Genomic DNA, 13054 nt, shown 5'->3' with positions numbered 1-13054 from the left:
TTGTTTATAGATTATTGTTGGTTTCTATGTTATATGTTGTATTGTATGTTATGTATGTTGTTATGTATGTATTTTTGATTTGAATGAAATAAATTTAAATGAATTTAATTTTCAATTCAAATTAAATAAAAATAAAAAGATAGAATGCATTTTGAATGATAAACCATGTTACAAATTTAACAAATTTGGAACCGATCTGAGTGAATTTGTATTAATTTGTATTAGAATAATTGATTCCTTATACTTTTCCATACGGCTTTTCGCTTTGCGACCAAATTTAGTGAAACGTATCTAAGCCGTAAAGCGAGGAATGGGTGTAACTCTTGAATTAATGGACGGATTCCGATGATAAACATATCAAATTGAAGCCAATTAGTACAATACAATACAATACTTGCGAAAAAAATTGATTTTGTTTTTATACTTATTGACTGTTTTTGTTTTTCATAGTTTACATGGTCTCGGGACCAAGGGCGCTATATTTTATTACATTTTTTCTTGAAAGCTGAGGTTTTTACATAACATATCCAGAATTCAGAGAGGCGTTATTTTTTGTTCTTGAGTTATGATATTTTTCAAAGTTAACCGATAGTACGAAAAATAATTTTTCCCTTTTTTCCAAAACTGACTTTTGGTAAAAATTCATAACTATTGAACTATTAGGTCTATCCATCCTACACGATCTATAAACTTTTACTTAGTCGCAGCAATACATACACACACTCTTTACAGATACACGGGCCGAAGGTTGTGCAGTCCACTGATCATTCACCATGAGTTGAGGATTGTACCGCTCATGACAACTCTACACGAGCTGATGATTGTGCCGTCTAGTGACCATTCTATCCTGGATTACTCGAGTCGAGAAGACGCACCAAGCTAGATATGGGGTACAGACTAGGGAGACGTTGCTGATTAATGGTCAGCTGCTTTCCAATAGGAAGTATCCCGTGTCATACGTACAGAGCATTGGAGACTGGAACATCTCAATTATGAGAGTAAATTGTAATACTAACCTCGAGCCAACCGCGATTTATCGGTTACATATCACTAACATAACTAATAAGTAATATTGTCAAAATATTGAACTCCCGACCCCGTCAGGCTAACGCCTTTTGAGCCTTAACAAAAATATATATTTTGAAAAAAAAAAAAACTATTAGGCCGATTCAGATGATCGATATATCAATTAGAAGCCAATGAGTTGGTCTTCTTTGACAAAACATCACATAGCGTAAAAATTAAATCTAGTCGCAGAGGAATATTGAACGAAAACTGAAAACATGTTAAATTTGGAAAATCCTAACTCAAAAACTAAAAAAACAAATCTCTGATATTCTGATATGTAATGTGAAAAAACCTCAGCTTTCAAGAAAAAATATTTAAAAAATATAGCGCCCTTGGTCCCGATACAATGTAAACTATAAAAAAACAAATACAATGAATAGTTACGGAAACAACATAAAATTGTTTAGAAAGCGTGGTAGAGAGGACTACTTCATTGCCTTCAATTTGATATATTGGTCGTCAAAATCGGACCACTAAAGGGTGTGTCACATCAAATTGCATCACGGAAAAAACGCTGTAGAAATTCTCCCAGTAGACCGATCCTTTTGAAAATTTTAGACAGTGAAATAAAAACTATTGAACAACTTTTGGCATTTTCTTTTTATTCATACTTCGAGCCCAAGCCCGTATGCTCGCACCTTCCTCTTTACCCCGTCCATATCGTTCTGTACAACGTCAGGTTGTAGTTTTTTTTGAACAGAAATCCATTTTCTCTTGAAGTCCGCCTCCGATTTGACAACTTTTGGGTTCTTCCGGAGGGTCTGCTTCATAATCGCCCAATATTTCTCTATTGGGCGAAGCTCCGGCGCGTTGGGCGGGTTCATTTCCTTTGGCACGAAGGTGACCCCGTTGGCTTCGTACCACTCCAACACGTCCTTTGAATAGTGGCACGAAGCGAGATCCGGCCAGAAGATCGTGCTGCTTCAATAGTGGTAGTAAGCGCTTCTGTAGGCACTCCTCAAGGTAAACCTGCCCGTTTACCGTGCCGGTCATCACGAAGGGGGCGCTCCGCTTTCCGCAAGAGCAGATCGCTTGCCACACCATGTACTTTTTGGCAAACTTGGATAGTTTCTGCTTGCGAATCTCCTCCGGAACGCTGAATTTGTCCTCTGCGGAGAAGAACAACAGGCCCGGCAGCTGACGAAAGTCCGCTTTGACGTAGGTTTCGTCGTCCATTACCAGGCAATGCGGCTTCGTCAGCATTTCGGTGTACAGCTTCCGGGCTCGCGTCTTCCCCACCATGTTTTGCCTTTCGTCGCGGTTAGGAGCCTTCTGAACCTTGTATGTACGCAGGCCCTCCCGCTGCTTGGTCCGCTGGACGAATGAACTTGACAAATTCAGCTTATTGGCGACATCCCGGACCGAACTTCTCGGATCACGTCTAAACTGCTCAACTACGCGCTTGTGATCTTTTTCACTGACGGATCATCCATTTTTGCCGTTTTTCACCTTCCGGTCGATGGTTAGGTTCTCGAAGTATCGTTTTAGTACTCTGCTGACCGTGGATTGGACGATTCCCAGCATCTTACCGATGTCCCGATGTGACAACTCCGGATTCTCGAAATGAGTGCGCAGGATTAATTCACGACGCTCTTTTACGTTCGACGACATTTTTCCAAATTTACGAAAAATTGACAGTGAAGCATGGCCAACGTGATCTATACACTCTTATCTGATTATAAGCGAAAGCTGAAGATATAATTCCTAAAAATTAAATTTCTACAGCGTTTTTTCCGTGATGCAATTTGATGTGACACACCCTTTAGTTCAAAAGATATGAATTTTCGAAAAGAGAGATTTTCGGAAAAAAGAAAAAATATTTTTTGGACTACTTCAAAATGGTAATGGTCACCCTAATAAAAAAGAATTAAAAATACGGATCTAATATTCTGCGATAAGGAACAAAACTACCGCTTTTCATGGAAATCTGAGAACCACTATATCGGTTTGGCATTGAATGGCTGTATTTACAACAATATCAAGCTAAAAAAAAGCGTTTAACGAAATTATCCACCACAAATTATTCCTGTATCATGAACCTATACCAAGCAACAAGTCGATTATTCCGATTAGTGGTGCTCGAAACTGAACGAATTAGAGACAGCAGTCTCGGACAAATGTCCAGAATTAGCCGGAAAATTTTCGTTTTCCACCAAGACAATACCAGACCTTATGTCTCTTTGAAAACCCTGCCTACCCTACCGTATCTATCAAATTCTGCTCCATATATGGTGTTTGCTCATGGGAATTAAAAAGTACAGAAATTACGTTCAGTGAAAAAATACGAAAACACCAAAAAATGGATGTTTGAAAATCAATGTTTGGGAAAAAGTGGAAAAAAAACCTTGAAATGGAAATGGACACCCTAATAATAATAAAAAAAAATATGAGTGTAATGTTTTGCGATAAAGTCAAAATTTGTTGTTGTTCTAATGACCAATGTCTTTACACCCACAACAGTTCACTGCAATCTCAGATGATGCTGCGAATTCCTATGACGAGTAAGCATGAAATTCGTGCATTGAAAATGTGTACTTTATATCGAAGTTCCCCTGTTCCCCAAGGATTTTTTCCGATTATCCATTTACCGAAAAATCGAACATTTTCCAAAACCTGCAAAGTGCAAATAGGGTGGAAAGAAAAGAAAAAAATGGCATTGAGGGTTGAGAGAGCGTCTTTCAGTTGAATAGAATCATAATTTAGGTTTTCTCCATCGGTGAGATTGCCCAATTCAGCCCACCGTCCCATATAGCCAATTCGTTTTATTTCTTTGACGAAGGAGATCTTTGGATTGAAGATTATAATTAGATCAAAACTAGATTAACGAAGGCAAAGTCAAACTAGAAGATGACTGTAGAATGGTCAATAAGGATTTGAAAATTTAGAGAAAAATATTTTCAGTAAGACGGAGAATATAGAACGAAGTGAAACATATCCTCTGATTATTCACAGAACGATGAAAAAAGGGATTTTGCATGGTGTTGATGATAACGATCAAGCTGGGACTGACTGAACAGTGACATTGTTGAGGATGGTGAATTGAAAATCGAGAGTGAAGATGAAACAGTCTTTTTATTCCATAGATCAGCCACCAGTGCTCTTAGTCTACTTTTTTGTTTTGAACTAATTTTTTGAGTTAGAGTTCATAGAGTTTTTATATTACTAGATTAGACGTAGCGGTAGCAGTCGTTGTAAGCTTCGTCCGCCATTTCCATTTTTTTTTGTAATGCCTAAGAGGGACTAGACTCTGTGAAGTGCTCGTACCTGTATGATCGTGCTCTTGAATCTGGTTTTGTATGACAATAACACAAATGCTAAGGATGGCTGATAGTAACTCGGGAATCGGTAAAATGTTGGTCTTGAAAAAGACCATTTGGATATAGCTTGCACTTGGAGAATTGAAAACACTGGAATACTACTAAACACTGGTTTAGTTTCGTGATGCTACATGGGTAAAGGATTTAATGAATGAAATTGGTAGGGTACTTTTTGTATGCGTAATATTTTATGACGTGCATCGGGCCATGATACTACTGTCATGTCAGAAACCATGTATTGCAGGAGGAAAAGGCCTAGATGGGAATAAGAATACGGAAATTTGAAAGAGAATTACTTTATTGAATACTTGGTCACCATTGGTGCTGGCTGTCGCGAACAGTCGCCGAATTAAGGTTAAATTATTTTTTTTTTCAATTTTTGACGTAGGACATTTTCATTTCTGTACCGTAGTGTAAGTTCAAAGTTTCGAAAACGAGAGAGTGGCGCTTGGAGTGCAAGGTTTTGAGCGATAATACCTCTTTGTCGGCTGAACGGAGTGGCATGATAATCACTCCATTCGAAATACAAAATGTTCAATAGTTACATAATTGTTAATTATTGACCCGAACACTTTTTCAATCGGTTAAAATTGTTTATTACGCTCGGAATTGTTATTACGATGTGATCCGGTAAGGTAACGTTCAAACGCCTATGCATTATGCTTTTCTGCAGCCGAACTGAAGTTAGCGTTTAGCGAAAATCTAGATATCGATGATAATTCGATACCGATGGGTGCCATTACGGATTTGATAGTGAAGAATACGAAATGTTTGATATGGGGTAGTGGATATTTCACCATATTGAAGAAACCACGTTTGAAAGCAGCGTTATAATTTAAAAAAAAAATATTTGTATACGAATGTCGATATCGATCGTCGATTGTCCGGAAGTTTACTGCTATGATATTCCGAGGAGGAATCCAATCCTTCATCAAGCGTTAATAATTCTGCTCAGGATCAACGAAATGGTATGATAATCATTTCGTACAAAAGACAAAATGTCCAAGTGTCATATGATTGCTACTTATTGAATTAAAAAAGACGGGTGGGTAATGTCGGGGACATAACCGGAGTGACGTAGGAATATACAAAGGGGACAGCTTTTGCTAAATATATTTTTTAAATATATTGTTTTATTTTCTTCTCCTACGTGAATAACCACCTATCTACCTGAAAAATGGATTAGTTTACTGTTTACTCTTTATGAACATGTTGGGGGTTCTGAAAAGAACTTTTGTGTTGTGGTTTTGCTTTTTTTTTACAAACTTTCTCAATTTTTTCTTTTTTTTTAATCTGTATTATAGTGATTTTTAACTCATTTGGCTGGTTCGTCACTTTTTACTTCCATTTTTGGAAGAATGTCGGGAGTGAGAATTGAACTCGTGATCTTTAGCGTGAGAGGCATGGATGTTACCACTACGCCAGATCGACTCCACATCAATTTTTTCTTACTATCTCATAGTTGATTCTTGATTTTTTTCTGAAGGCTTTGTACTTATTAAATGTTCAACGCCGGGCATCTTTCGGCGTATGCACATATCGTACAATCAAAATGATGGCTGTGATAGGGAATGCATAGGTGGTCATCAGCTTATTCACTATCATATATTTCACTATTGAGCACATTACCGTACCTTAAACTGTGGTTTCGAAGACGAATGAATTGTAAGATTTGTATCTCCGCAAACAAAGTAAATAGAAATGCAAAAGAACTGAGGTTTTGGAGACGAACTCTACGATCTGTCGAGAATTAAACTAGCTATAAGCGTTCTGAAAAACCAACAGTAAATTAACACAGGATTAAAGTCCTTTAAAATAAGGACAGAGCAGCAGGAAATACATAGCTCATCATGTTGCTCCTTAGTTATGTTTCTATACAATGCAGATGTAACGTCAGTCAATTTTCAACATCAGTTATCAACCAAAGAAAGCAGTTCTTGGTAACGAGAAAATTCGTTAATGCCATCCTGCATACAATGTGTTGTAATTTGAATCCACTTTTAATTCGGAAACCATGCATGGGTTTGTGAAAACTGAATGATCAATTTAAAAGACCCCAAACCAATAAGTTCAAGAACAACCATAAACAAAATAAATCAGTTTATATTATATGTCATATTATGTCACTTTAGAATGCATTGGAATTGTGAAAAACTTTTAATAACTCTTCTTTGAAAGGTTTAATGGCCCTGAAAAGCGCCGTGTTTTACGGTGGCTGGTTTTGCCACCAAAACAGTCTGTATAAACAAACTTTTTCCTTCTTCTACCTGCTGCCGTTTTGCGATTGCGTTTGCCACTCGCTGAAACTAGTTGTTGCCATCGAACCGAATGTGTTCTGTTCTGTAGGCGGGTTTTCTTATTGTCGTGAGCAGCTTTGCAAGCCAACTCGAGCACTCCGGCGGCCGAAATTCTATAACCGCTATTAGGTATACTGGTGCTCCGACACCAATCCGTTGATGCGATGTGATGTGAAACGATGCCAACAACCACCACCAACACTGATTTACGGTTTGAAAGAGAATGAGATATTTCTCAGCGGATTCGCGGTACACGGTCACAGGATAGAGACAAATCGACAAACTCAGCCAAAGGGGCGAGTTCAACGAGATGAACGAAAGAGCGTTAAAAGGCAGCGATGGCATAAAAATACATTCATTACGATTTGTTCGCTCGTTGGATTCACATGCAGGCTAAAAAGGGTCCTTTTCAGCATCACAAAATTATCTTTAATTTGAAGAGTTTATTGTTTTGTTATCACTCGATATCCCCATCTTGTTCGACTAAACCTTCCTGTTTAACGATTGCGTTTACCACTCGCCACAGCTTTCACAGTTGGAAAATTTCTTCCCTTCCAGCTCGTGACATGTTGTACAGTAAATTATATTTAATGAGACGCGCCGAAGTGCCACTCAGTGTCGCATTGGAGGCGATTTTAACCTGTAATTGAACATTTGCGATGACAGTGGTATATGTTTACAAAAATGTCCAACTAAATAAGTCGCATTACATGTCCGTCCAATTTGCTAAATGTCGAACTAATTGTAAATTACTGTACTTTCAATCTGTTATTTAAGATTTGGTGAAAATTGAATAATCAGGAAAGTCCCCAACTATCAATAAGCTCAGAACAACTGCCAAATTCACATACTCATCAGATCCTGGCAAACAAATTATGAAAACATCAATTTGTGTTTTATTATTATTTTGGATAATGTTTTAGAAAGCATTGAACTGTATTTCCTAAACTCTTTTTTGGAAGGTTTAATGGCCCTGAAAAGCGCCTTGTTTTATGGAATGGTTCCAATTTAGAAAACTTAGTACTCGTGGTTTTGAAAAAAACCATTTCGAACGCCCTCGATGCCGCCTTGTTCTGGATTTGCCACCAAAGCAGTTTGTATAAAGAACAAACTTTTTTCTTCTGCTACCTGATGCCGTTTTGCGATTGCGTTTGCCACTCGCCACTCGCTGCAACTGCCTGTTGTCTTGATGTCCACCGAACCGAATGTGTTCTGTTCCGAATGCGGGTTTTCTTATCGTCGCGAGTAGCTTTGCCAGCTAACTCGATCACTTCGGCGGCCGAAACTATATAACGCCGGCTAGGTGGACTGGTGCACTGGTACTAACGCGCTCGGCCTAGCTACCCTTGCGGGGAACTCCAGATCAACACGGTTCGAGCGGGATTTTGCTTTTCCCTTCACTTTTCCTCCTTTGCCATGTCCAGACATGGCTGATTGGGTTGGTTTGTTGATGTGTTGTGATGCGAACTGATGTGGTATACGGTTTGAATGAGAATGATCGTTACGGCAGCGGAGCGGGGATTTTTAAGCTGACTGGCTGGCTCGAGAATTACGCATGTGTGAGACAGCGACCAATGTTTCGTTCATTTTTTTTCTTTTTCCTTTCCAATCGTGCTTCATTCTATTTCGCTGCTCTGGTTGCCCGTTTTGGTCGGTACGATTTGAGGAGCACAAAATGGACCAATCAAAAATGGGCCCATAGTGCATTTGGACAATGCTTGATATTTCACAATTATTCAATTATTTATCTCAAGAAAAATGAAATGTTATTCGTTATGATAGACGCGTAGATATATTTCCTATCAATTGATGCAAAAACCTTTGCGATCTATTGAGAAATGCTCGAGTTATAAGCGTTCCAAATCTTGCATTTTTTCCTACTTGTTCAGTGCCTAGATTTCCATTTCACCCCCTATATCTTCCGGTTAGACGTAGTCCTACGTCAAAAAATGGTTTCAATAGCTTAAAAATAGCTTTAAAAACAGTTCAATAGCCTGTCCCATCACACAAATCCGTATATAAGCTGGCGCCCGCTTGGAAATCCGTTAAAGCCTCTTAACACATTAAGGACCGCACGTTTGGGGGCAAACTTGTACGCTTCATTTGTTCGGTTTCCACGAATGCGGCGTGGATGAGACGAAGGCGAGCCATCGGTAGGCCTTGTTAGATTCTTGGTAGACCAAGGATTTCACCACCAAGGGTAGAAAACACGGTTTATTTCGTGATCCATCCGTCATAGACGGAACGCGAAACACGAGAAAGCTCGTGAACAGTCCGCAATGTGTTAAAAAGAAAGAATCTTATCGGATCGGAAGTTCATTTAGTTTCTATTGCGATGTAAAATAAGGATGGTCACGCTCGCACGCCTATGCATTATGCTCTTCTCTCCAAATTACATTTCTTTTCTGCAGTCGGACAGAACGGAACCGTATTGTATGATGAGAGCAACAGTTCTATTATCGAATGCTTTTCGAGGAGGAATCGATTAGTTACTTATAGATTGCTCAGCCAACATTAGTCCTTCGTCCATCTTGCGGTTATATCACAGATATAACCCACTTCCAGATTTTTACTGAAAAGGTGTAAGCAAGGTCACGTAAGCCACAGGAGAATGGGTACAATCAATTTCCAAAACCGTATTCCTTGTTCACGTGGTATGTGACAACTCCTGACAATATTTTTACATTAACATTATAGACATTTACATTTACATTCTATACTTCATAACTTTTTCTAGGTTATAGATATTTCGTATTTGAAATTTATTTTGGAAAATCACATTATTTGAATGTATGCCACTCGACCATTTACACGATTGAATCCTCTTATAGTATTCTCGATCACTTTAGGCTCTTTTTGCCTGGCGTCTAGTTTACGATTTGACGAACGTTAGTTTTCAGTTGCTGAGGAGGAGTCAGCCAATTGACATAACAAAATATTGGATTCACAAGATCCAGAGACATTTAAAGTCTCATTTATGATGCCATCTTGTTGTAACTGGGTATTTCTCTGATCGTATCCCTCTTTTTTGCAATGGCCCTGGGAATTAATGACATCAATTCCTTATAAATTCGAAAATAGTTTATTGTGAATATAATGGCTTATTAATTCAATTGTACTTAAGTTTAAATTATATTAGGTTGGGGAAATAGAAATCTATTGTTTTTGCGTGAAATTCAAAACTTCATTTAATATGTTTCGAATTGTTCGATTTGGGTCAAACATGCACCCGTATTGTTGAAAATTGTTTGCCATTCTAAATGTAGTTTCATCATGCCTCTCTTATGATCCTTATTGGCGAAAAACTCTAGCAATCAATTTTTACAATCTTCTCTTGATCCCGATTTATTATCACTCAGAAAGTTTAGCAATGCGAGAAAACGATGGTAATCGCTTGGTGCCAGGTCTGGACTATATGGCGGATGCATTAAAGCACCCCAATCAAGCTTCCTGAATTTCTGGCGAGTCACTATATACATGTCTGGCCTGATGGAACACAACACTCATTCTGTTGATTAATTCTGGACGTTTCTGGTAAATCGCTGGCTTCAACAGGGTCAGATGTTGACAGTGGAGATCTGAATTTAGTGTACTGCACTAATTTTTTTAAAAATAAAAAAAACAAACTAAAATTTGAAAAATTGCACATATTTAGCTGTTACAATATCGGTACCATAAACACCCTTCACAATTTCAGTGGGTTGGCTTGCATGTTCGCCTTTATAAAAGAAAAAGGGTAATGGAAAGAAAAAAAAAAAGAAAAAGGGTAATTTATAAAAGAAAAAGGGTAATTTTGTCTTTGTAGCTTTGTAGCTTGCAAAAAGTAGCTTCATCCTGACGTAAGTACCAAGATTGAGATTGAATTCAATCGATATTTCTTAATTATCGATAAACAAGCCGAAAACCCCACTCTTAAAAATAATTGCCCAAACAAACATAGTAGATCAAACTCAACATTGCATATAATTGATAATTGTCGATCAGATAAACACCGATGATTGATAAGATCCTACAATTAAACACAATTAAAGCGGTAACCGTTCATTATTCGCTTTGCGTTATAATCAATTCCGCTGCAGACTGAGCGCGTTCGGCGCAGAGCTTAGCGCAGAGTGTTCATAGACGAAGAAATGAAGAATGAAAAATGTTTCAAAGGTATGCCTATGCATAAATCCAACCTGTCTTCATTAGTTTCCGACCTAGCCCAACATGAAGCCGTTCTGTTTTGCTCAGAAGTGATCTTCCGCTCGCATTATTCAAATTTTATTAATGCCACCGTTCTTCGCTCCGCTAATGGCGGGGCCTCGCGGCTGCAGTGTAACGGATTCCAACAGGTTCCGACCAGCCATAATCATTCTTCACCATATTTTACAGTTTGTTTACTAGCCCGTGGGGGCGCTTAATAGCTGCGATTGCTTTGTAGACCATTTAGGAAACATTAATCTCCATTCAACTGATTCACGTTTTACTTTTCGGCTTCCTTTTCAGGTGAAACAGATGTTCGGCGATCGGCAGGAACTCGTGCTCCCGCTGGCGTACGATATAGCAAACATGATTCGGGTGGTGGCCAAAAAAGAGAGCCTACTTCATGATCAGAACCCGACCGAAGAGGAGCGCGTGTCCAGTAATCAGCTTCTGAGGAGAAGCTTCTCCGTGCGGTCCGAACCGGCTGGCTTCAAGATGAAGTCGGTTAGGACGGCCGTTTCCAATTTGAAGGATGATCGTCTGATAGTCGATCTGAAAGATGATGAAGCAACCCCGACCAATAGAAGTGCTTCGGGGGATTCTGGTAACCAACAAGCTCGTTCTATGGCCAGAAATGAACCGGTGTCGGAGAAGCTGGTGCAATATTCGCCGCGGTATAATGTGCAGACGACTAAATCCAGGGATAAATCGGAGGACCGAATGTCATACCACGAGCGAAAGCTCAATATGACTGCCTTCAATGCAACGAAAATGGAGAAGGATCAGCTGGCGCTGGCTTCGGATGGTCCCATCCCAGTGACGCTTACGAAGGCAAATTCTTCGAGGAATAGAAGAGTGACACATCCACCTCCCACAGCTGGGCCGGAACCCGACCTAAGTACACCCAGTATGGAGGAGATCGAAGATCTCGCCCTGTCGGGACTCAACGGAACCGAATTGGATGCTATACAGGCAAATTTGGAGCACGGAAATGGCTCCGGTCCGGTTGCAGAGATGCTGATCAGTGAGTACAGGAACAGGCCGAAGGGGGCGAACAAAATTCACCTGCTGCTGCCGAACGAAAAGTGTGACCATTTCACCACCGGTGTGTGCATTCGAGTGCAGAATTATCCAACGTGAGTAACCATCATATAACGATTCGTTTAACGCAACAAGGGCAATATTTCAGAGGATTTGTATTTCTCGCATCCGGGAGTGAAGCGGAATATCGTATGGAATGAACGTTAAAAAAAAACACGTGTTCCTTCCTTCGAACGCTTCATGCAGAAACACCTTTATCAGATTTCAGAAGAAGCTGTTTCAGTTAACTTTTTGCTAATAAATATGTATATGCGAGCCATTCTCCGATTGTACGCACCAATTTTCTACGGTCGGCCGGTTGGTTGGTCGAATAAAGTGAAGTGGAGGGATGTTACCAGATTACCATCATTGGAAGCAATATAGTGCGTGTTCATGTTCGCTATCAATATGGTGAAAGTAAGCTGGATGGATACAATTTTCGTACAAATCCCTGTTGCGAAACACTATCGGATTGCTGGGGAACAGATTGTAAAGAAATTGTAAAGATAAAAATTGAACTCACAGAAAAAAAACATTTTGGAAAGTTATATATTCGAATCGAGCGTCATTTTAAATAATCGAATTGAATTTATACATGTTGGTCGTACTGCTACTTTATACAAAGTATGTTCTATTGGAAGCCACAACTTTGGACCACCTGTCAGACAATATGCGGACTCTACGCTGATAGAAGTCTGGTTGTTTTTAAACATTCCAGGTAACAAATAAATTTTTGATTTCTTTATAAGATTGGAACCGTAAGGGGTGATGCCATGGACCGAAAACAATAGAAATTTTTGGGAGTCATTCAGAGAGAGGGGCTGAATAACTCGAGAACTATTCAAGCAAATTGAATCAAACTTGGCATAACAAGTTTTTAGGGATCGATAAATGTTTCTATGGTGGTTTGACACTCCTCCTGCCTCCCTCAGGGGGATAATGCAGAGTTCGAGAATCAATGAATAATAATAGTATGAGGGCAACTCTGAAGGAAAATAGGAAAATTCGGAAAATTCAATTCCCATATGTTCTATAATTACATAGTGACAAGCGTTGTTAGTCCATTTGATGTTCGCGCCAACGAAATTGATTAATGTTCGAAAGTTG

The 13054-nt window shown here is 39.1% G+C and overlaps 1 protein-coding gene across 2 annotated transcripts in view; it reads left to right on the top strand.

Moving 5' to 3' along the window:
- LOC129771882 (neurotrophin 1) overlaps positions 1-13054 on the top strand; it is a 50609-nt gene that overhangs the window by 26682 nt on the left and 10873 nt on the right. For both annotated transcript variants that reach the window (XM_055776001.1, XM_055776002.1), the window contains exon 3: positions 11171-12003. In XM_055776001.1, coding sequence (XP_055631976.1) covers positions 11171-12003 — 833 coding nt within the window. The remainder of the gene's footprint in view (positions 1-11170; positions 12004-13054) is intronic.

The sequence above is a fragment of the Toxorhynchites rutilus genome, chromosome 2 (assembly GCF_029784135.1).
Source record: "Toxorhynchites rutilus septentrionalis strain SRP chromosome 2, ASM2978413v1, whole genome shotgun sequence".
In the NCBI taxonomy this organism is placed as follows: Eukaryota; Metazoa; Arthropoda; class Insecta; order Diptera; family Culicidae; genus Toxorhynchites; species Toxorhynchites rutilus.
This window is presented reverse-complemented; position numbering and strand designations above follow the sequence as displayed.